Source organism: Pinus tabuliformis, chromosome 4_1, assembly GCF_031772625.1.
Source record: "Pinus tabuliformis cultivar Carrire ecotype Pingquan chromosome 4_1, CPIR1, whole genome shotgun sequence".
Lineage (NCBI taxonomy): Eukaryota > Viridiplantae > Streptophyta > Pinopsida > Pinales > Pinaceae > Pinus > Pinus tabuliformis.
In genome coordinates this window covers 991,948,413-991,973,827 of record NC_142303.1, presented here as the reverse complement: position 1 = coordinate 991,973,827, position 25,415 = coordinate 991,948,413, and the positions used below count along the sequence as shown (strand labels likewise).

Genomic DNA, 25,415 nt, shown 5'->3' with positions numbered 1-25,415 from the left:
ACAACCTAATAAATAGGGACAACAAACAACAATTCAATAGCTGTCTCTATCTTCTTGCATGAAGATATTTCTTTCTCCTAGACTAATTCCCAAGACAGTTTGGGATATTTTGTAAATTGTTTTTGTATAAATACTTCATAATTCGAAGTATTGAGTGTGGATTGCTATACATTTGTAGAGTTATTTTGATCATAAACCTAATCACCTCACCTTCATAACAAATGCTTAAGAATGACACCCCTAGCCTTCCAAAGTAATTGTATTCAGCAAGTTAAGGCTGATTTGTGGCATGCATAGCAGCTATTATTGCCTTGCATCACCATGCATTCACCCTCTTAGAACCATATTTCCTTGACAACATTTTGCCGAAGATTTGATTAGGCATTGGTCTTGGGGTTTTCACACCATTCATTCTTTCACCCATGCTACAACCATTTGTTGTATTTGGGCTTACTCTTGAACAAATAACCTTGCGCCTTGACTTTATAGCCTTAAAATTCTATCCTTAGGGAAGCCCCCCTTCAGTTGTAGAAGAGCTGACCAAGAGTGAGAGGAGGAGCTACTATGGTGACAATGAGTAGTCTTACTAAGTTGCACAAGACTAACTCCTTGATGCTTGGAACTTTACATCATATGGGGTGCTATATTTCCTTGTAGCAGGGGGTAATTTTTGTTCTCCCACGCATTGAAACGTGTATTCGTTGAAATGGCTGGTTCTGTACAAGATTGGTTAACCGTTGATTTAGTCATTTAAGATTAGTTCCGTATAGACTCTAGAGTCTGCCAGTTCTATGCACAACTGGCTGGTTCAGTATGGAACTGGCGATCTGCAGTTAAGACCCTTGATTTGAATTGGAAAGTTCTGTAAACTGGTTCAACTGGCTGGTTTTGGCAAAACTTGTTTCAGTTCTGATAACACTAGTCCAACCCAATTGTTTTCAGAATTGTTAGGCCTTTGTATAAAACTGTAGCTTCTGTCTCACAATTGGTTGAGGTCCCTATCCCCCACGCAAATGCAGTTTCTTTTGCACTTTTGGATCAAAGAGGAAACCTGCCCATTGGCAATGGGCACCTGCCACTCTTGTGAAGTTATGAAATATTAGAACATAGGGCATGTATGTATTTATAGACATTTTTAACTTGTAATAAGCAATACGTTCCTCAGAGGATTAAATGAAGGCTCCTCTCTCTCTCTCTCACACACACACACACATATATATATTATTATTATTATTTTTTTTTTCCGAGGAAAGAAATCGGCCACCCTCTTAGACCAGCTAGAGTGAGGTTGCTGGTACCAGGCCAGCCCACAGGTTTACTCTCTTAAGAGTTCATAGGCACAAAGCCATTACAACAATATTTATCAAAGCATTATAGCTCATCATGTCACTACTGGAGATTTGAACCTGGGTGGGGAAGATAACAGCCATTCTGCCCAACCACCTGAGATAATCCCTATTGACATATATATATACAACGCTTTTGTTTTTCATTGGTACATTGAAGGGATTTAATATATGTTTGGTCTTTCCACATATTATGCCTGTGTGTTTGTATTATGTTAATAAAGTGCAGCTATAGTACATGTATTATGTTCCCTTTATTCACCTGCATTCCCGAAATTCATTCCCACTCACACCAATCTTAATTCTTATTTCCCTCTGAACGATTTCCATTGTTTGTTTACAGTGACACAGCTACCTCTTTCATACATTTTCTTGAAGGTTATCATGGAGATTATTTTCTGTGGGTTGATACCACATGATATATATTTATTTATATATGTATCATTCTTTATAGATATGTTAATGCATCTTACATTGAAGGAGCTGACAAAACTATGTTCATTTTTCAGGCAATTTCTGTTGCAGAAAGAGTGGCAGATGAACGATGTGAGCCACCACCAGGATCTTATGGATCTTTGGTTGGTTATCAAGTTCGCCTTGATAAAGCTTGGTGATTTCCTATTCTTGTTTTTTAAGTAAAAGATTAATTTGTGGGGATAGCTTTCTGCTCTCTGATCTGATTGGATGGCTACCCTTCCCAAGCTTTTGACTGTGCAGTTTTTAGTTGGAATTTGGAAATCCACAAGACTGCCGGCTTTTTATGGCTGGATTGACCATCTCATTAATTATATGTCAATTTGTTCATAAGGTTTATTAATTACATCTGTTGCTGTTATGTGGAAGTCAAAAGTCATTAGATTGTATCTTTTTGCTTTTCAGTGCTTGTGCTATAAAGCATATGTGCATTTGTATGTTGTCGAAAATTGTTTATCGGTTGTCCTACTAAAATTGGTGAATGAATGAGGCTATAGAAGACATTACATTATAAGAAGCACAAATGTTTGTCTGTATATATTGCAACTTCTTTTCTGGAATATAGGGATATTTTGTGTGTGACAATGTTTACATGGCTGTTTGGTTGTATCTCCAAGAAATATAATCAGCAAGAAGCTATTTTGAGAGCATGTTTCATTATTATTTGAAGATCCCCGTTTCCTTTGTTGCATTGCTATTTTCAATTTATATTGTGAAAAGGAGTTTGACGGCATTATTTGACAGATACTTGTACAAGTGATCTTCAAGGAAGCTCCACATACTGGAAGTAAATTATCTCTGAAGTGCTTAAATAGCGTACTAGGCAGTTATATCTGTTGCGATTATAAGCTGTGCATTCTCAGTCTCCTGGTGGAAAACTGTTTTTTGACATACTGACGACCCTTTAATTTTCTTGATCTTCTATTTTCTCTGGAAAAATTAAATGTTGTTTGACTTTTTTTCTTGCATATAATCTGTTTGAAATACTTAGATCAATTTCCCTTCCTTGCACGTCAATTTCTTTTGAAACTGCTTGCTGATTCTCACCATGTAGTAAGTTTGCCTGGTCAAATGAAAGTGCACATACTTTTGAACAGATGTTAGTTTTTAGTGAATATTCATTTTGCTCTGCTATTTTGTAGTGAAAAGCATCATTATTTTTCATGGTTATGATCATAATGTATACAGTATGGCCTATTTCTTTTGTCATGCCCACAAATATAATTTCTAGAGTAGTTGGCACATTTTATATATTCAGTTTATATAGCATTTTTATTGGTTTTTAGGTAAGCATATTTAATATTGGTGTCAACTGGTAAACTAACATATATTACCCTTTGTTCATTACAGGAATCCTAGAACCAGACTTCTGTTTTGTACGACAGGTATTCTTCTTCGGAGGATAGCTGTAAGTCAAGTCTTGCTTACATTTGATGGTTTAAAAGAACACATATGTCAAGTATGTGAAAACCTTGATTTTAGAGATGCCATTGTGTTCAAAGAAAAAATAATGGAAGAAGCCAACTGCATGATTCCAAACATACATGTTGATATTCGGTCATGATTGGAGCAAACCCCATCTAGCTCCAGACCCACTGTTTTGGAGGAAAAAATAACTGCTATATTTTGGTGAAGTTAACGAAACCCCCAGCTTTAGTAGGTTAGGGGATATTTTACTTACCACTCCACCTAACGTTAAGCCACCATTATGTAATTGCAAAATTGCTAACTCATTAATCACTCAATTGATTGATTCCAACCCATGCTTTGTATTCTATGTAAATTATTTATTTATTTATTTTTTATATTTTTTCCCAGGCGAAATATCTTTCTATTCCATATGAGGAATATACATGTTTCATTCCTTGAGGGACTTCTTGAAGCCATTACAAGAAATACTCATTATGAGCTCAACACGTCACATGCAGGAGTTGAACTCAGGTGGGGAGGATAACACATTTCTCCCAACCACCTGAGTAAGCCCAATTCACAGTATTCTATGTAGCTTTATAAAAAGTTAAAACATGAATATAAAGTGTACAACCTTTGTATAGCTCCACAATCTTCTCTTGTGCTTGCATAGTTGCTGTGTTGTTTGTTTTCTTGTATATGACTATTTCACATTGCTGTTCACTATCCATATATAAATCAGTATTGGAGCTTGAAGATTAGGCCTCTTCAGAGTTCTACAATTTTGGACTCTTGGGATCTTTCTTGCCTAGAATTTTTCTTGAACTGCAGTTTTCAAGGCATTGAAGTGATGCACAAGGGCATTAACATCCCTTTTTCATGGGATGGGTGACATTTGTAGGAAGTTTTGGTTTTCGGGTGCAAAATCTAGAGGCGTTAATTGATACTATGCAATTAATAGTTTCAATCATGTCTTCAACCCATGCAATGAGTGCTAAGTGGACTTTTCAAGACCATCATAAATTGGCCATTCTAATTAATGCAATTAATTTCACTAGTTTCAATCATGTCTTCAACCCATGCAATGAGTGCTAAGTGGACTTTTCAAGACCATCATAAATTGGTCATTCTAATTAATGCTTGTGGGATATGTGTCATGCATTAATGACTTGCTTTACATATACAATCCCAAAAATGATATTTCAACCCTTCCTTGTTCTCAAGACCAACGTCACATGGTTCAGGTTTGACTTCGGGTTCAACAATGATTAGGTTCGGTTTGAGTACGAATTTTTTGATGAGGTTCGAATGAGGTTTGCCATTAGGTTTGTCTATCTATATATATATATATATTAATGTAAAATGAACTATAGGATAAAAGAGTAAGAAATCAACATCAGTAAATATAAAAAATGCTATCAAGGACATGGAAACTGCAAGGATAAATTACAAGCTTGAGTTGTGACATGAATTTTTGAGTTTTGATCTATGGACTTGGTCAATGGCTATGAGGTTCGTCAAACCTTAATTTTTTTTTTTAAGGTTCGCAAAAATTCAAACCTCAAGGTTAAAGTTCGACGAACCTTCTGACATAGCTCAAGACATTGACATGGAAGTAATTGACAATTTGTTTGTGGGTGGTAACTAGTTATAGGGGTTAATTTTGTTCCCACTAGCTTGAAAAGTTACTGCCAAAATGCACACATAGACCTACTATCCCGATTGTTGACTATATTTTTAGTTAGTCCATGAAATCTGGAGACTTCTTTGAAGAATAATTCTGCTACCTCTTTGGGCGAATAATCAGTTGGGATTGCAAAGAAATGTGCGAATTTTGTCAACCTGTAAACCACGATGTATATACAATCTTTGCCTTTTGCTTTTGGGTAGTCCTGTGATAAAGTCCATTGAGATGCTCTACTATTTTTGCCCTGGAATTGGTTATGGTTGAAGTAAACCTGCGGGGTGCTGTGCTCAACCTTATTTTGTTGACATGTTATGAATTCCTTGATATATTTCATCATGTCTTCCTTGAGACCTTTCCATGAAAATCATTCCCTGATATGTCGGTAAGTTTTGAAAAATCACTGTCCTGCTAATGGTATGTCATGTGTAGCTTTCAAGATCTTTTCCTTTAGTGTGGATTTAGGGACCAAGTATATCCTGTCTTTATAGTAAATAATATCATCAACTATTTTGTACCTGTCATCTTGAATGAGTCCATGCGTTATTGCGTAGGAAAACTTGTTCTTGAAGTATTCTACTAAGAGATGAGCCTTCCAATCTTTTGCAAGTTCCATGAGGGAACATGTTGCTAGTTTCCTAGATAGTGCATCGACCACAATATTCTTCTTCTCTTTTATGTATTCAATATCAAAATCATAAGCTTGGACCTTACTCACCCACTTTTGTTGTCTTTCGTTTAGGTCTTTTTGTTCCAAGAAATGATACAAGCTGTTGTGGTTTGTCTTCACTACGAACCTGTTTCCCACCAAGTATTGCTTGAACTTTGCCAAGGCGTGCATAATAGCTAACATTTCCTTGTCATATATGGAGTAAAGTCTCTTTGAGTCCTGGAGTTTCTGACTTTCAAATGCAATTGGATGGCCCTTCTGCATTAACACTGCTCCTATTCCTTCCCCTGATGCATCACATTCTAATACAAAGGGTTGATTGAAGTTGGGAAGTGCTAGCACAAGACATGAGCTCATTACTTCCTTGAGCTTATTGAATGTCTTGTTTGATTCCTCCATCCACTTGAATGCTCCTTTCTTTGTCAAATTTATTAATGGTGTGCTTAGTTGAGAGAAGCCTTTGACGAATCGTTGGTAATAGCTGCAAATTTTGAAAAATCCCTATAATTTAGTCAGATTCCCGAGAGTAGGCCAGTCCAATATTGCCTAAATCTTCTCATGATGTACTTGTACCCCTTTCGCACCAATTATGTGTCCCAAATAAAGAATATCCGTCATTCCAAACTTGCATTTTGATGCCTTGGCATAGAGTGATTGTTGTTGCATTATGTTCAAGATTTCATCTAGATGTCCCAAGTGAGCTTCCTGTATATGAGAAGGTCATTAAAAAAAATAGTAAGAATTTCCTTAACTACTTGTTGAAGATGTTGTTCATGCAAGATTGGAATGTGGCAGGAGCATTAGTTAACCCAAATGGCATGACCAAAAACTCAAAGTGCCCATAGTGGCATCAAAACGTTGTTTTTGGCACATCTTGCTCTCGAACCCAAATTTGATGATATCCTGATCGTAGGTCAATTTTTGAAAAATATACTGCTCCATGTAATTCATCTAGTAATTCATCGATCTTGGGAATAGGGTACCTGTTCTTGATGGTCTTTTTGTTGAGTGCCCGATAGTCAATACACATCCTCCACGTTCCATCCTTCTTTTTAACCAGAACCACTAACGAGGTGAATAAACTTGAGCTGGGTTTGATGTGGCCCATAGCTAGCAATTCTTGGATTGCCATCTCTATCTCATCCTTAAACCTCTTTTGGGTGTCGATATGGTGTGGTTATTACAAGATGGGTTCCTTCTTCCAACTCTATAGTATGTTCAAGTCCTCTTTTCGGTGGCAATCTTGGGGGAATGTGCCTGGCCATGCTTGTCTAGCACTTGTTGAATGCCTACTTTGTACTACGGGTTGTTGTTGCTTGCTTTCTTTTGGCTTGTAATCATGCATTCTGCAGCATATGCTACATCTCCATGCTTAAATATTGCCTCCATTCACTTGGTAGAAACGACTTGTGTGCTGTTAATTTTTGGTAGCATCGGAAGTGCTCTAGCCTTGAAAATTGGTGGAGAGGCTAAGGCACATGAGTTCTAAAGAACCCAAAAACTGTTTGGTGGAATTCCACCCAGATTGTATTTTATTAAAATAATTAATATTTTTAATGGAATTCCTAAGTCTGAGCTAAGGGAAATTAAAATATTACTGGGTATTAATCAAAATATGGGTGAGAATGATTTAGAAGGCGGATCAAGTCATGTTTTAATCTTAGCCATTGGTTAGAGACTTAATCTCGGCCGTTGAAGACTCAACAGGAAAAGTATAAAATGGAGGCTTGGGGTTCATTTGGAAACACACGGAGATAACAAATTGATCTAGAGTTCGATTTTTGGGGCTAGGAAGCTGAGAATTTCAAACTGAGTGATCATTCAATAGTAGAGGGGTAGTGAGAATCCGGGAGGAATTTTCGAAAAATATTGACAAAGAGGCGGAGAGAGCTTGCAGAGAGGCTGCGCAATAGCCGTGAGCGCTGACACTAGGCTAGTCTAGGCCTACGCAACCTTGACGCAGATCCAGAAGGGCCATCGCAGAGCATAAAAGTTCCCTGTCACGCAGAATCCAGAACTGCCGGGAACAACCAGAACTATTTGGATAGCTGATGCAGAGGGCAGAAGAGGTGACGCCGGGTTGACACAGGGCATACGTAGGGCCGACGTAGAAATAGCCGGGGTTAGCCAGTCTTATGTTGGATCAGCCGGAATTTTGTTGGGTGAAGTGAGGTAAAACTCACTCAGATTTTCCGCCAGTGTTTTCTCTGTAAAGGATTGCTAGATGAGCATCCTAGATTTGTATTCATATATTTCTCCTACATAATAATAAACCCTAAGAACTGCTGCACGGTTTTCCCGCATTGGGTTTTTCCGGGGACTATTGTGTCCAAAAATAAGTGTGTCCTATGTATCTTGTTCTTTGCTTTGTTTTCTGTTTCATCAGATCAAATATTTAATGATTGTAGGTTGCAGAAGTAATTTGCTTCACTATTTAGAAGAATAACTTGATGAATGTAACTTAAAAAATCAAGTAGGTGAAGTAGATTCAGATTTGTTGCAGTAGGAGTTCCTTTAGTGTAGCAATTTCCACATGGTATCAGAGCATTGATTTTGAAATAGGAAGAACAGATCCAGTGCTGAGCAGTAAGGCCAAAAGGCGCACTTGGCAACAATTCGAATCCGCTTGAAGGGATTGTGCAATCCTTGCCGGGAAGCAGATCCAAGGAAATCTCTCTTTGAGTGAGATGACAGAGGTACGATTTCCAGTTCGTGAGTTGCTAGAGGCAGAGGGATTGACGTAGAGCCTCAGCACAATGCTTGAAAGGTGCAGTTTCTGCCGGGGCATAAATTCGTTGGAAAAGAACAAAGACACGTAGAAGGGGAATTTTCTCCTCAGAAAACTTTCCGCCAGAAAGTTCAAATTTCTCACTTGCTAAACAATTGAGTAGTGCTAAGCAGTGACTAGAGGAGTCAGTTCGACAGTTGGGTGAGATGGCATCGCATGGGCTCAAAGATCAGGACAGGTTGGACGGAGCCTCCAATTATGTCATATGGAAGACTAGAATCTTAGCTATTTTGGAGGAATATGATCTCGAGGCCTACGTAAAAAATGTTGTAGCTGTTCCTGCGATCAAAAGAAGAAGTATAAGGCTGAGCAAGGGAAGGCAAAGAGGCTAATTCTTGATGGAGTTCGAGATCATGTGGTCTCACACTTGTAGGGCAAGGATACAGCCCAAGAGATGTGGGAAGCCTTGTCTTCTCTGTATGAAGGCTCTTCCGAACAACGAAAGATGTATTTAGAGCAGAAGTTGTAGTGGACTTTGATGCAGAAAGGAGAGGGGGTGAATCTCTATCTTTAACGTCTTCATGACATTAGAGACCAGCTTGCTGTAGTGGGGTCCACTCCTCAGCCAACCGCAATGGTGAGGACAACCTTGAATGGAGCCTCAGATGAGTGGCAAGTTTTCGTCCAAAGCATATTGGGCAGAGAAAAACTACCTTCATGGGGGGAGATGTGGGCAGCTCTTCAATAGGAGGAGGTAAGGAGGGACCTAGTGAAGGTCAACCTTAATGGCAGCAGTGAGAGTGGCACAAAGACGAAGGAGGAGGAGGAGAACGCAGCTCAAGCATCGAAGGGACAGCAAAAGCTGAAGCGAAAGAAGGACATTTCGAAGGTGAAATGTTTTAGTTGTGGCGAGATGGGCCACTATGCATCCCATCCTTTGAGGACAAAGGATAAGGATGAAAAACATGATCCTAAGGCCTCTTCAACAAAGATTGACGGGGATGAGTTTGCCATGAGTGCACACACATCTCAAAGAGGGAAATGTGGCGATATTGAGCTGTAGTCGGGGGGACTACATGTGGGCAGGATCCTTGAGGAGTCCACCTCTTGGATCAATTCCTTGCTACGGGAGCCCAAGATTCAGCTGTAGCGGGATGGACTTAATGTCAAATGATGCAATGGATTGTTTGGAGGACATATGCAGTAGCTGAAGACCAGAGACTAATCAATGCAGAGCGAGGTTGGCAACAATGTAGAAGTCAGCAGCAGCGTAGAAGATTCAGAGGGTCAGAGATTAGTACAGTCAGATTCCAATATTCATTGTATTATGCTGAACAGAGTTGAGTTAAGCTAATTATGGATGTTTTTCAATTGTTCTCTCAACAACTGAGTTGCAGTATGGATGCAGTGTTAGTAGTGGCGGTGCTAGCAACATAACAGATGCAGCGTTTGAGAGGGAGTTGTAGTACAGATGCAACAGTGGCAGTGGCAGTGGCAATGTCATGGGCACCAGTACAGTAGCTAGAACAACACAGTGTTGGTGGTAGCAATAGTGCAGAAAGGAGGTGCTTCAAAAACAGAGCAGCGTGCGGTTGGACATTGTTGCTAGAGCACTTTCTTCGCTAAGAGGGAGTGTTTGTTTTTGGTAGCATCGAAAGTACTCTAGCCTTGAAAATTGGTGGAGAGACTAAGGCACATGTGTTCTAAAGAACCAAAAATTGTTTGGTAGAATTCCACACGGATTGTATTTTATTAAAATAATTAATACTTTTAATGGAGTTCCTAAGTCTAAAATTACTGAAATTAAAATATTAATGAGTATTAATCAAAATATAGGTGAGAATGATCTAGAAGGTGGATCAAGTCATGTTTTAATCTTAGCCGTTGATTAGAGACTTAATCTCTGCCGTTGAAGATTCAACAGGAAAAGTATAAAATGGAGGTTTGGGGTTCATTTGGAAACACACAAGGAGAGAACAATTTGATCTAGAGTTCGATTTTTGGGGCTAGGAAGCTGAGAAATTTGAAATAAGTGATCATTCAGCAGCAGAGGGGTAGTGAGAATCCAGGAGAAGGACTTTTTGGAGAATACTGACAGAGAGGTGGTGAGAGCTTGCAGAGAGGCAGCGCAGTAGCCGGGAGAGCTGATGCTAGGCCAGTCTAGGCCCATGCATCCTTGGCGCAAAGCCAGAAGGGCCAATGCAAAGTAGAAAACCTGGTTGTCACGCAGAAGTTGGAACTACCGAGAACAGTCGGAATTCCGGGGACAACCGAAACTGTTGAAACAACTGAAATAGCTGACGCAGAGGGTAGAAGAGGTGACGCAGGGTTGATGCAGAGCCTGAAAAGCTGACGCAGGGCCTATGCAGGGCTAGTGCAGAAATAGCCGGGGTTAGCCATTTTTGTGCCAGATTAGTCGGAGTTCTGCGGGGTGAAGTGAGGTAAAACTTGTTGAAATTTGGTACCGGAGGACAGGTGGTTCCCTTAGGCTTTGATCTTTGGCCTAGGGAAAAGTGTCCAAAAGAATTTAATTTTTCTCCTAAAGTGACTTTATAATTTTATAAAGTTAAATCTAATTTAAAAGTGACTTTAAGTGATAAAGTTACTAAGTTTAATTTTAAAGTAAATGAAAAATTAGAAAGGAAAAGTGACTTTGGAAATAAATGACTAAGTGGGTCTTTATTAAAGTGGGGTGAATTAAAAAATAGAAAGTGAGATTTAAATGAGCATTTAATCTCAGCCATTGATCTAAATCTATTTCAGCCATTGGATTTAGAGATCACCCAAAAGTCACTTGGAGTTATATTAAAGGAGGAAAAGGAGGAAAAGGTCATTCATTCTTTCATGAGCAGATTGGGAAAAGGAGAGCAAGAGAGATTTCTGAGCAGGGAGGAGAAGGAGACAGCAGCTTGGCACACATTCCAAGGCAGCAGTTGAGCAGATTTGTACAGCTGATTCAGCACATAGTGAAAGGCAGATTTTTGCACAAAAATCAAGGAGTAGTTTGCTGATTTTTCTACACACAAAACGGAGGCCGTACAACATTTATTGCTGTCCTGTTTGCTGTAATTTCCAGATTGCTGTGAGGCACGAGAAATGAGATAAGTTGTAAATTTGCTTGCTGATTTTTTGCTGAATAATTCTCACTGTAAAAAGGCAATTTTCAGAAATAAAGAAGAGCTCTCAAACTGGTTTTCCCCAAGAGTTGTAGGGGGTTTTTCCAGGGTCAAGTTGAACAAAAATATCAGTGTTTTAATGTGTTTTAATGGCTGTTTTTGATTGCTGATTTTTAATTCTGCAATTTCCAGCATTCTGAAAAATTTCCAGAATTTGTGTTTTCAGCAATATTTATTTTTTTCAGTCTGTTAAATGTATGGTTATGGGAATGGGCATTTAACTACATGGGAGAAATAAGGAGAAACTGAAAACCGGGGTGGGAAAACAGAAATTTCTACATGGTATCAGAGCTTGAGTGCTGAAGGGCAGTTTGGGACAGCAAAAGGAAAAATTACAGTTGCTGATTTTTCACTCAGAAAATTCCAGCAAGCTGATTTTTTCATAAACAACAGTTTTATCTTTACTACAGCAGTGCTATTCTTTCAGTTTTAGGACAATAGGATGTCATTGGGATTGAGGGTGGAGGATAGGTTGGATGGGCATACAAATTACAGTGTTTGGAAGGAGAGAATGCAGAGTATCTTTGAGGAGGCAGAAGTCTGGGATATCATGGTGCATACCGCACAGAACCCTGTTGTTGTGCCTACTGATGTTACTCAGTTGGCTGAGTATAAAAATAAGAACAATAAGGGTAAGAGGCTGATTCTAAACGGAATCAAAGACCATTGCATTCCTCATGTGAGAGGAAAGAGCAATGCTCATGAGATGTGGACAACATTGTCCAATCTCTACCAGAGTACCAATGAGAACCGGAAGATGGTCCTGAAGGAGAAGCTGAAGAACATTAAGATGGGTAATGATAGTGCAGCTGGATATCTCACAAAGATTACTAATGTGAGAGATGAGTTGGCAGCAATTGGAGAGGCCATTCCACCCACTGAGTTGGTGCGGATTGCAGTGAATGACCTCCACCGTTCATGGTTGAACTTTGCTGATGGGGTTTGTGCACGTGAGACCCTTCCCACATGGGAGAGGTTTTGGGATGATTGTATTCAGACAGAGTTGTTAGAGCAGTCGGGGAGGGGACAGTGACATTTCAGAGGGAGTCCAAACCTCCCTTGAAGGTGTCAGAGGTTCTTTATGTGCCAGGGATGAGGAAGAACCTCATATCCGTCTCAGCTTTGGAGGACAGAGGATATGAGGTACTGTTCAGGGGATGACAGGTGTTGATGTATCCAATGGGCACTCTAGCTGATTCAGCTAGAGTGATAGGTGTACGCCATGCAAAGGTGTACAAGTTTGCATTTCAACCCCTTTTGGCATTGAGCAGTAGTACCGATAGCAGAGCTAGCAGTTCTGAGCTGTGTGAGATTTGGCACTGCAGGATGGGACACATGTATCATGGAGCGTTGAGGACATTGCGGGAGATCACTACAGGTGTGCCAGATTTCAGTACTGATCACTTTGATACTTGCAGAGGTTGTGCGATGGGCAAATTTGCCAAATCCCCTTTTCCCAGCAGTGACAGCAGAGCGATGGGGATACTTGATTTGATTCATTCCGATGTGAGCGGTCGGATGTCTCATGTTTCCTTGAGTGGATATGAGTACTATGTGTTATTCATTGATGATCACTCCAGGAGGACCTGGATTTATTTTTTGAAGACCAAGAGTGAGGTCTTCAAGCGGTTTCAGGAGTTCAGAGCTCTTGTGGAGACTCAGACAGGTCGAAAGATCAAGTCCTTGAGGTTGGACAATGGAGGAGAGTACACCATTGGAGAGTTTGTTGACTATTGTGCGGAGGCAGGCATTAGGAGGGAGTTCACTGTTCCTTACAACCCCCAGCAGAACGGGGTTGCAGAGAGGAAGAACAGATCCATCATAGGGGCTGCCAAAGCCATGTTACATGATCAGGGGTTGCCATTGTTCTTGTGGGCAGAAGTCTGCAACACAGCTGTTTACTTGCAGAACAGGAGTCCGCATCGTGCCTTGGGGCACATGACTCCGGAGGAGGCTTTCTCTGGGAAGAAGCCTGATATTGGTCATCTTCATATCTTTGGATGCATTACATACTCCTATATACCCAAGGAGAAGAGGACCAAACTAGAGCCCACCGCAGAGAAAGGTATCTTTGTGGGCTACAGTGAGACCTCAAAGGCCTTTCGGATTTACATTCCTACACAGAGGAGAGTTGTTGTCAGACGGGATGTGAAGTTCGAGGAGGACAGGGCCTTTAGGAGGTCACGGGAGTTAGAGTATCTGGATCAGCCAGACCCTCAGCAGCAGTTGAGTCAGTCGCAGGGATCCAGTGGGCAGGGATCAGGAGGATCAGGAGGTACATCTATGAGGATGTCAGGTCCGTCAGTGAGCAGTGGCTCATCGAGCCAGAGGGGTGGTGCTCCGGGCAGCATGCAGAGCAGTTCACAGAGCAGTTCACTAGGGAGTCCACTGATGGACAGTTCACACGGTACCTCAGCTTCTACAGGTTCAGGTGCAGGCAGGAGGACAACAGACAGACAGTCAGGAGTTCAGGCTACTGATGGTGATGAGGAGGAGGAGTTTCATTCTCCTATGGGAGAAGCATGCTCAGGGAAGAGGAAACCCAAGTGGCTTCAGGACACCTTGAGAGATGCCACATCTGTTGCTGAGCCGAAGAGGCCGGTCAGAGAGAGTAGACCACCTGAGAGGTTTTGTAGCTATATGGCGATGGTTACCAGCATCCTTGACTCTGAGCCTTCTAGCTATGAGGAGGCAGCTAGCCAGCAGGTCTGGAGAGAGGCCATGCAGGAGGAGTATTCTTCTATCATGAAGAATGATGTTTGGGAGGTGGTGCCGAGGCCTGAGGGCAAATCCGTGGTTTCCTCCAGATGGCTTTACAAGGTAAAGCATGCTGCAGATGGCAGCATTGAGAAATTCAAAGCGAGGTTTGTGGCTAGAGGGTTCTCCCAGGTAGAGGGAGTTGATTATGAGGAGACCTTCGCTCCCGTGGCTCGATATACTTCGATCCGCTCCATTATATCGATAGCAGCAGAGATGGGTTGGAAGATCCACCAGATGGATGTGAAGACCGCATTTCTCAATGGCTTCATACAGGAGGAGGTGTACATTGAGCAGCCACAGGGCTTTGAGGTGCATGGGAAGGAGTCCCATGTGTGCAGATTGAAGAAGGCCCTTTATGGCCTGAAGCAAGCTCCCAGAGCTTGGTACTCCAGGATAGATGCATACTTGCAGGGGATGGGTTTCACAAAGAGTGAGGCAGATTCGAACCTTTACTTTATTGTGATTGGTGAGGAGCCTCTCATTCTAGTGCTGTATGTGGATGACTTGATCATTACAGGTGCAGAGAGACTCATAGAGCACTGCAAGAGAGATCTTGCGGCGGAGTTTGAGATGAAGGACATCGGCTTGATGCATTACTTTTTGGGTTTGGAGGTGTGGCAGGAGGAGGGGCATTTCTTCCTGGGGCAGGGGAAGTATATTGTGGACATCCTTAGCAGATTCCACATGGAGGATTGTAGACCCATGTCGACACTGATGATCACCAACTGGAAGAAGCTTCATGCTTCGGATTCCGAGTTGGTGGATCCCACATTGTACAGGCAGCTGATTGGTTCCTTGATGTATTTGGTCAACACTAGACCAGATATCTGTTTTGCAGTCAACACGATGAGTCAGTTTATGTGTGAGCCTAGGAAGGTTCACTGGGTGGCTGCAAAACACATTTTGCGGTACTTGCAGGGGACAGTGGATTATGGTCTGGACTACAGGCAGGGAGATGGAGTGAGATTGGCAGGGTACACTGATTCTGATTGGACAGGTTGTGCTTCTGATAGGAAGAGCACTTCGGGGTGTTGTTTTGGGTTGGGTTCAGCAGTAGTGTCATGGTTCAGCCGGAAGCAGCAGTCAGTAGCACTGAGTTCAGCGGAAGCAGAGTATATGGCAGCCAGTCTAGCTAGTTGTGAGGCTATCTGGCTTTGCAAGATGTTGTTTGGCTTATTTGGTCAGCCGTTGAGACCTTCAGTGATTTACTGTGATAATCAGAGTTGCATTAAACTCACGGAGAATCCAGTATTTCATGACAGGTCAAAGCATATCGGGATCAGATATCATTTCATCAGAGACTATGTTCAGAAGGGAGCTGTGAAGCTTGAGTATATTTCCACTGATGAGCAGGTTGCAGATATCCTTACCAAAGCCTTACCACGGGGCAAGCATGTCTACTTCAGAGACAAGATGGGTGTGGTGAGAAACACCTTCCTCGGTAAGAGGGAGCGTTGAAATTTGGTACCGGAGGACAGGTGGTTCCCTTAGGCTTTGATCTTTGGCCTAGGGAAAAGTGTCCAAAAGAATTTAATTTTTCTCCTAAAGTGACTTTATAATTTTATAAAGTTAAATCTAATTTAAAAGTGACTTTAAGTGATAAAGTTACTAAGTCTAATTTTAAAGTAAATGAAAAATTAGAAAGGAAAAGTGACTTTGGAAATAAATGACTAAGTGGGTCTTTATTAAAGTGGGGTGAATTAAAAAATAGAAAGTGAGATTTAAATGAGCATTTAATCTCAGCCATTGATCTAAATCTATTTCAGCCATTGGATTTAGAGATCACCCAAAAGTCACTTGGAGTTATATTAAAGGAGGAAAAGGAGGAAAAGGTCATTCATTCTTTCATGAGCAGATTGGGAGAAGGAGAGCAAGAGAGATTTCTGAGCAGGGAGGAGAAGGAGACAACAGCTTGGCACACATTCCAAGGCAGCAGTTGAGCAGATTTGTACAGCTGATTCAGCACATAGTGAAAGGCAGATTTTTGCACAAAAATCGAGGAGCAGTTTGCTGATTTTTCTGCACACAAAACGGAGGCCGTACAACATTTATTGCTGTCCTGTTTGCTGTAATTTCCAGATTGCTGTGAGGCACGGGAAAGGAGATAAGTTGTAAATTTGCTTGCTGATTTTTTGCTGAATAATTCTCACTGTAAAAAGGCAATTTTCAGAAATAAAGAAGAGCTCTCAAACTGGTTTTCCCCAAGAGTTGTAGGGGGTTTTTCCAGGGTCAATTTGACCAAAAATATCATGTGTTTTAATGGCTGTTTTTGATTGCTGATTTTTAATTCTGCAATTTCCAGCATTCTGAAAAATTTCCAGAATTTGTGTTTTCAGCAATATTTATTTTTTTCAGTTTGTTAAATGTATGGTTATGGGAATGGGCATTTAACTACATGGGAGAAATAAGGAGAAACTGAAAACCGGGGTGGGAAAACAGAAATTTCTACAAAACTCACTCAGATTTTCCGCCAATATTTTCTCTGTAAAGGATTGCTAGATGAGCATCCTAGATTTGTATTCAAATATTTCTCCAGCATAATAAACCCTCAGAACTACTGGACTAGTTTTTTCGCATTGGGTTTTTCTGGGGATTATTGTGTCCAAAAATAAGTGTGTCCTATGCAATGTTGCTTGGGAGCGGGAGCGGGAGCAGGGAGCAAGAGCGAAAACGGGAGCGGGAGCGACCATTTTGAGAAGCTCCCGGTTTGGGAGCGAATCCGGGAGCGATTTTTTAAAAATATATATATTTTTTAATTTTTGAAACATATATGTCAACAAAAACATGTAGAATGATGAATTAGACATAAAAAAACATAAAAAAACACAGATTGATCATTGAACCATATCACATCAATCATCTAGAAATTATAATCATCATCAACCATGTCCACAAGTTAGTAAAATACATATTACAACTGCAACATATTGAGTCTCGTGAATCATGATTCATCAAATTCAATCTTAAAGTTTCAACTTCAAGCTTTCAAAATTGAAAATTCAATAACATTTATCATCGTTGATCACCAAAGTTGTACTTGTAAGCTAAGTAACTAAGTTTAACCATTACAAGGAGTAATATCTTAGATATTTCTAAGTCCTAACTTCTAACTGTTAACATGATATGAAATGTTATAAATTTATAAAATGAAACATGAATAATGAAATGAAATGAAACAACTTTAGTCTTTCATGAAGCATCATATTCATAATTCACAATCATTACCAATGAGTTATAATTGCCAAGGCCCAACTTCAAACTTCAAATTTTCATTGTCACAGTGATATATTGCTTACAAAAAATATCATTATGATATGAAAGAGTCAAGAGTCAAGGACTCAAAACTCAACAGTTATGAAAACTAAAGTCTTATAGAAACTAAAAAAGACAAGTAAACTGTAAATCTACATGTGGCCCTTGCCACGAGTGTCTCCAGGAGTATGAGCAGGTCGTGGTGGTCTTCTAGGAGTCTCCCGCACACACTGACGACCAGAACTAGAACCTCCATGTGAGGGTGTAGATGGAGGTGGCGACAACAAAGGAACAAGACTCGGACCTCGAGCACTGCTACTGGATGGTGGAGGTGGAGGTGGCATGGCTGCTGCAGCTGCTTCATCTTCATCCCTTACAAGTTCCTCTTCCAGTTCTTCAAGATGTGCAATGCCATCCTCCAAATTGTCATCCTCTGGGTGATTGTCCCAAATTTTATATGTGGGATCCTCATAAGCCCGATTACAGTAATGACTCAACAACCTCAAGTTGTAGTGCACATAAACCAATCTTTCTGCTCGGTTTTCATTGAGTCTGTTTCTTTTCACATTATGTATGTAGCTGTAGGTGCTCCAACACCTCTCTGCAGAAGAAGTATTTACAACCTGTGAAAGAACCTTTTTTGCCAATTTTGGCAAAAGTCCCTGGCCGCCATATGTTTCCCACCATGTGAGAGTATCAAATCTATCTCTGTCGTCCATTGCATGGAAGTTAACATACAAACCAGTGCCACTGAAGTATCTGCCTATTTCAAGGCGCACAACTGCACATTCCTCCCTGTCAGGTACCAACTTTTCTAATGCTTCCAAATATCCTCTAGTTACCTCTGCATCTAAATGGGGTTTGGTCCTAACCCCACCCCCTGGTGCACGTTGGCCCAACCAAGATGTAGAGTAGTATTTTGGTGTAAGGATATACGCCAAGCAATATAGTGGAAGATTAAGTCTATTTCACCGTTCACACACACAATCGTGAATCAGATTGTACAAGTCGGGATCTCTGTTATGAACAATATCTTTTATTTCCCCCAACATGGTATCCATCTGCTCATACACCTCGCCAATCACTGGTTTGTCTGTATCTGCAAACCAAATCATGTGATAAATGGGCTTGGTGAAATCCAATACTTGCCTCACACTTGTCCAAAACTAACCATCAAGAGCGGCCTCCTCCACTAGTTCAAAACCTCGCTTGTCAGCTGCGTTTGTAGCCCTTTCCTTTAATACCTGCCAATGTGGACTTGATACCATGCTAGCCAATGACTCTCTTACCTTCAAAAGGTGCCTGAAGGTGAGGTAATAACTACCAAATTTGGTCTTCGCAATCTTCAACAACTCCAATCTCGAGTGACTGCGGAAAAGGCCATGGGTATTGGTATGATTTGTAATAAATTTTATCATTTGTTTGCCTTTCTTGTACAAATCACCAATCCATTGGTATTGTGCATTATTGTTTTTGACAACATCATGCATTAGAAGGTTCAATACGTGAACCAAACATGCAGACCAAAATATGTTGGGGTATTTATCCTCAATAATTGCTCCCGCTGCCTTACAATTAGGAGCATTATCAGTGATGACTTGGATGACATTGTATGGCCCAATACGGTCAATTGTTTCAAGTAATGCTTCTGCAATGTTGATGGCAGTCTTGAACTTGTCTGAGTAATCATGTGCAGTTAGAAAGATGTAACCACTAACAGACACAACAAGAACACTTATCAATGGCTTGCCTTTTACATTTGTCCATCTGTCAGATACAATGGACACCCCATGGTCAGTCCAAGAACTTGTCATTCTATTCAAAGAATGTGATATTTTTGCTTTTTCATGATCAAGGCCAACGGTCCTTGCCTTGTCATACCCAGGGCTCTTGTATCCTTTAGGGGAATCATTTATGGCAGAAACCATTTCGTGCCAATAAGGTGAGCGAAAAACATTGAATGGTATCCCACATGCATAGAGAAACCTGTAAACCTTTGAATCCACATCATTCCTACACCCCTCATCAAGGAAATCTGATATGGTTCTACGCCTTAAAGATGATGACCTTGTGCCTCCATATCCATTGCCTTGAGAGGATGCTGAAGGAGTTCTTTGTGATTGTGAGCTTGGTTCAAAGAAACCCCTTGATTTTTTTGATTTATATTGGGCTTCCTCCTCTTCCCTAATGTATTTGGCTCTATCCGCTGCTGACACCGCTGGACAAGTTTTGATTCCTATTTGTTTGTCTCCATCCCATGGCCTTCTCCCGCAGAGGTGTCTTCTAGCACGAGTGTATGAACCTGTGTAATCATTGTTGCAATGGGGGCAATAAAATTTAGTGGTTCCGCCCCCTCTCCCTGTTTCAACCCTATTAACATATTTCCACAATGGGGTTTGGTCTTGCTTAGTTTTTTGAGAGTCATGTTCACCCTCCTCTAGCTCCTCCTCACCAGGGTTTTCATCAATTCGACTTTCTCCAGCTTCTTCATCCCCCTCTTCAGTTTGGCCCCTCCGTTTCCTACTCTCCAGCACCATAATAACCATAAAAGGGACCAAGAAGAGGAAAATGCCAAGAAATATAGCCAAGTCCATGGTGTTTGATGTTTGTAGGGTTTTGAATCTGCAAATTAATTTAATTTATTGGGATTAATTAATTTAATTTATTAATTTAATTTAAATTCATGATTTTTAAACTAAATAAACTAAATTACTACCTAACTAAATTAAACTAACTAAATTACTAAGTTACTTACCTCTTTGCACGCTTGCTCCTCGCTCCTCGGTGCTTGCTCCTCACTTCTCCTTGCTCCTTTGCTCTTGCTCTCCAATAAACTCAACTCAATGAAGTGATAATGAATTTGTTTTAGGCCCATTGGGCTTTTAAAACAATTTTTTTTTATTTTATTTTATTTTTTTTTTTTTTTTCGGGTCTGCAAATTTTTTTTTCCGCCGGATCGCTCCAGGCGCCGCTCGAAATGCTCCTAGAGCGATTTTTTAATGTTCAGGAGCGATCGCTCCCCGATCGCTCCCTGATCGCTCCCGGGCTTAAAATTTCGCTCCGGGAGTGACCGAGCGATCGCTCCCTACAGCGATCCCGAAAATGGCAGGGAGCGGAAATATTTTTTCGGGACCGATTTTGGAAGCGCGCTCCCGAGGTGCTCCGGAGCTGCTCCCTCCCGGAGCGCGATTTGGGAGCGGGTTCGAGGGGGGGGGGCGCTCCCCCGCAACTCTGGTCCTATGTATCTTGTCCTTTGCTCTGTTTTTTGTTTCATGAGATCAAATATTTAATTAGTGTAGGCTGCAGAAGTAATTTGCTTCAGCATTCAGAGGAATAACTTGATGAATGTAACTTAAAAAATCAAGTAAGTGAAGTAGATTCAGATTTGCTACAGTAGGGGTTCCTTCAGTGTAGGAATTTCCACATGGGCTACCATTTTCCATGCTTGTCAATACTAATTCACTACCATTTGATTCTTTGAATTCCATCTCCATTGCTTGGTAGTCCATAATGAATTTTCCTGAGTATAATCATTGGACTCCCAACACTACATTAATATGTACAAGATCTATTACCCAAAAATTACTAGTGAAAGCGTAATTACCAAGTGTTATGCTCAAACTTGGAATTACTCGTGTGAAGTCGAAGTTGTACCCATGTACTGCTATCACATCAAGGCCTTTGAACTCTTTTGTGGGACGTCCTCTCTTTGCCACTAACGCTGTATCTATGAAGTTGTGTTTAACTCTTCCATCAACCAAAGCTGTAATGTGTTGTCCCTTAATAACTCCCCTGATCCTGAAAGTGTAATACTCGGGGGTTCCTGATAGAGACACAATCTTAACTTGTGGTGGGGGTTTCTTCTCCTCGTGGGGCTTTTCCTCTTCTTTAGCTTTCTCGTGTGATTTTTCTTTTTTTGGGTTGCTAGGCTCATCATATGGAGTGGGATCTTCTTCTTCATTCTCATCATTAGAGACAACTTCAATATAATGGATTTTCCCTTTGCCTAAACATCGATGTCCCATTGTTCTTTGCATGTGAAACAAAGTTTCTTCCGCCTTAGTTCACTTTGGGTTTCATCATCCAATCTATCCCTTTTGGGCTAGTCGCGTTGAAAGGGTTTCTTCTCTTTATCTTTTTGAGGGATGAAAGGCTTGGATGGGGCCTTAGTTTTGAACTTTTGGTTGATGCGTTTCCCGTATCCTTAGTCTTCTTGATGGCTTCTTGAAGGGTTGCGGGGTTGAATGTCTTAACCCAATCTTGTAGGGGTTCAGATAAGGCCTCCGTGAAAAGCCTGACTAAGATTTCTTTAGATATGTTTGCCACCATGACTGCGGTTGGTTCAAATTCTGCAATGAATTCTTCCAGTGATCTTGCCTGTTTGATTTGAGCCAACTCTCTGAAGTGTATATCAGGTTTTTTCAGTTCAAATCGATCTATCAATATCCGCATAAATTTTTCATAGGAAGTGATGTTTGCATGCCCTGACATAACTTTTTCCCTGGGGTCTAAACTCTCCATTAAATGCTCAATTCAGCCACTGTTTCGGAATTTTTTTCATTGGTTACAATCACCTATAGGTTGATGCACTAGTTTTTTTGGACCATTCCTTATTCCAGGGTTTTCTCTACTATTGATTGAGTGTGCCTTTTAGCAGATTTGACCCTAGAAATTGAGTGCCCTAGCATTATATCAACCTCAAACCTTATATGGGGTCAATGATTTTGTACGATTTACATTATATCCGTGAAACACCTGTGGATTTATTTACATTTGTGGGAATTTACTCATTTTTTGTAGCTTATCTTAAGTTTTTGGTTGGTGTCATCATTTGTGGGAATTTACTCATTTTTCAGCCTGAGTTTTATGGGTTATTTCTCTCTCTAGCACACTTAGACTAAAGTCATTTCTCTATTTTGGGCTGTGCTACTGCTGTCTGTTTTATCCTTGTTTATTGTAGGATTTAGGGTTTGCTGGTTCGTCCCATTTGATCTTTTCTCTTATGGGTCTCAACAATAATTGTACATGACATTGTTCTTTTTCACCATCCAATGTTGTTCATATTTTTACCTACGAAAAGGCTATGTTTTCAGGGTTCCTCTTACATTTCAATGTTTTTATGAAGATAGCTAGAAAAGATTTCCCAAGTAAATGGCATTTTAACTATTCTTTTATCTTTTTTTTGAAGGGATTTTCCATTTGATTGACACATTCTATCCTTGTATCTGCAGGGTGACTCTGATCTTCAGGATATCTCACACATAATTGTTGATGAAGTACATGAACGCTCTGTTTTGGTAGGTGCTATATTTTGTTTTGATTCAGCTTAGCTGAAGAATTGTTTAGAATATTAAAGTTGTTCTTATAACCCGTTGGCATTGATCTGTTAAGTCATGTGTTGTCTACTTTTGCAAATGTCTTTTCCCATGTTGAACAGAGGTTTTGTCTGTGTATGGCTGTTTTCTAGGTTTGAAAGTGCAAGGGAAATTTACCTATAACCGGGATGTGATATAGTTCTTCATTCATGCTTACCACACCATTACTTATGTAACAAAACAAAAATCATGTTTAGATTTGACTCTTGCCATTTTGGGTGGGAAGGAATAAAAGGAAGGATAGGGTAGGTTTAGTGCAAATATCACTGTTCTTTATCAGCAGAAACTACAATGATTAGCAGATATAATTTATAAATCACTCCATTTGGTTTGAAACCAAAGTAAAGACATTGAAAGTTAAGTTTATGACAAATAAAAACAGTGGATGCTCGTGATCCAGTGCCAATAGTGAGTGACTGCTAAAATCCATAACGGTTCATGGAAGGAAGCATATAATTTTAAATAGAGAATTAGGAATGTCTGGAAAAATTGATTATTGAAGTCCTACATGTTTCACAGTAATGCGCCTAATCATCTAATTATACTAATTCTCTATTAATATAATCTTTAATGTAAATGAGAAATTGAAATAACATTTGCTAGGATTTCGGAGGTACAGAAACACTAGATATACTGGACATCAATGGGTGAATAAGAAAAGAGTAGACAGAACTTGAAGGAGTCATACAAAAAGCTTATTTCGAGTTTGTCTATTTGAGAAATAGAATACATGCATGTCTATAGTATATGGCATTTAGTGTTAATTTTTGTTCTTCAACTTTCCTCTTTTCAAGAAATTGGGTGATTGCACTGTAATATTGTGATTCAGGTACAACATTAACGTGTCAAGATGACTCTACAACCATATACAAGCAAAAGATGCTTTCATATATAAATGCTTTGCTTTTTTATATGTACTTAAAGTCAGACCTTACTCATCTTTTCAAGTGCTATAAGCCATGATATAGTCATTAGTCAAGAATTTTGCACTGCAAGCAATGTGCCACGTAACAGATGACCATCTTTTGCCAAGTAAAAGGTCTTCCACATGATGCAACATGTAAATGCCAAAGTTGCCACAGATAGCTGAATTACATGCATGTGCTCTAAAATAGAAGCAACCATTGTAATTTTGCAACTTGTAAGTATTTAAAGTTTAAGATTAAAGTTTTGGACATTGGGCATGTCTATTTAGTTTTGAAAATGGGCAATTATGATCAGACAATATGATAGATCCAAGCATAGTACTAAACTGAATTTCCTAACTAGTTCTATTCTATTTCAGTGTTTTTCATTTTAATATTTATCATTCATGTTTATGGTGAATTGTAATTTTTTAGATATATATATATATATATATATATATATATATATATATTATTGCCATTCCCAACCCACAATCTCCTGAAAAATTTGGTGGTGTGCTCTAGCCATATATATATATATATAAGTTGCACTGAAACGAATACTCGGTTTGAAACAGATATGACAAGGAAATGGCATATATATATGTATGATAAAATAAAAATTTCATATTATCATTCATCTTTTACTCTTTAGAATCTAGATTCTATATTTAAAAATACATAATGATCATCATGAATTCAACATAAACAAGTCATCGTCATCAATTTAGTATAACATTGTCATCATTATCATCAATGATTATTATAACATTCAAGTTGGCACCTTTGATTAAAATGTGAATACCCACTCACAGTGTAAAGGAATATGAGATTGTTTTCTGGGTCACATCATACTTCATGAAATTATATATTTTTCTAATGAATTTGACAACACTAAGTTACTAACACAGAGGCAACATAGTGAATTTGACTTTGTAAATAGTATGTTGCACAATATCTTGGTCTAGACTCTAAATCGGTCACGACATAGAAATATTGTTTAGTATCACCGAATATAATGTAAATTTAATCATTATAAAGAACAACGTTTAGGCATTATAAATTGGACTGTATTCTAGCAGGTACAACAGGAGATGCTCTGAAATTCATAGAAAGAAGTAAGCTGGATTTTTTTATTTACAACCTAAGATCATATGACCAAGAATCAAGATGCCACAATTTAAGCAATTAAGTATTGTAAAGTATGATACTAGTCAAGAAATGTTGGGAAATTTAACCTAATGCAAAGAAACTGCTTCCACTAGTGAACTTTGTGGGTAACACCTTTCCTTCTTGATTTCATAGATACTTTATGAGTTTCCATTCCAAATTCCAGGTTTCCATCCTCTAGATCTGGCTTTGTTGAAAACTTGTTGGATTAATGCACTATTATCCAGCACTCGAAGTTTAGCAGAAACCTGGTGAGAATATAAGAAAAATATGTGATCAAGATCTTGCTGAAATTTGGAATTGATGGATAACAAAACTATGACAACACTATGAGTACCAATTTGAAGAAGCTAAGGAGTTGAAATTCAAGTTTTGTTGATCCAACAATCTATTGACAACTGATTGGTTCTTTGATGTACCTTGTGAACATCCGACCACATATATGTTTTGCAATGAACACTCTTA

The 25,415-nt window shown here is 39.7% G+C and overlaps 1 protein-coding gene across 4 annotated transcripts in view; it reads left to right on the top strand.

Moving 5' to 3' along the window:
• LOC149179480 (RNA helicase family protein) overlaps window positions 1–25,415 on the top strand; it is a 450,824-nt gene that overhangs the window by 153,621 nt on the left and 271,788 nt on the right. For all 4 annotated transcript variants that reach the window (XR_016258287.1, XM_089420680.1, XM_089420679.1 and 1 more), the window contains exons 14-16: window positions 1,856–1,956; window positions 3,171–3,228; window positions 22,732–22,797. Coding sequence is in view for 3 of the 4 variants with exons in the window: in XM_089420680.1 (XP_089276806.1) it covers window positions 1,856–1,956; window positions 3,171–3,228; window positions 22,732–22,797 (225 nt within the window). In the remaining variant the exon portion in view is untranslated. The remainder of the gene's footprint in view (window positions 1–1,855; window positions 1,957–3,170; window positions 3,229–22,731; window positions 22,798–25,415) is intronic.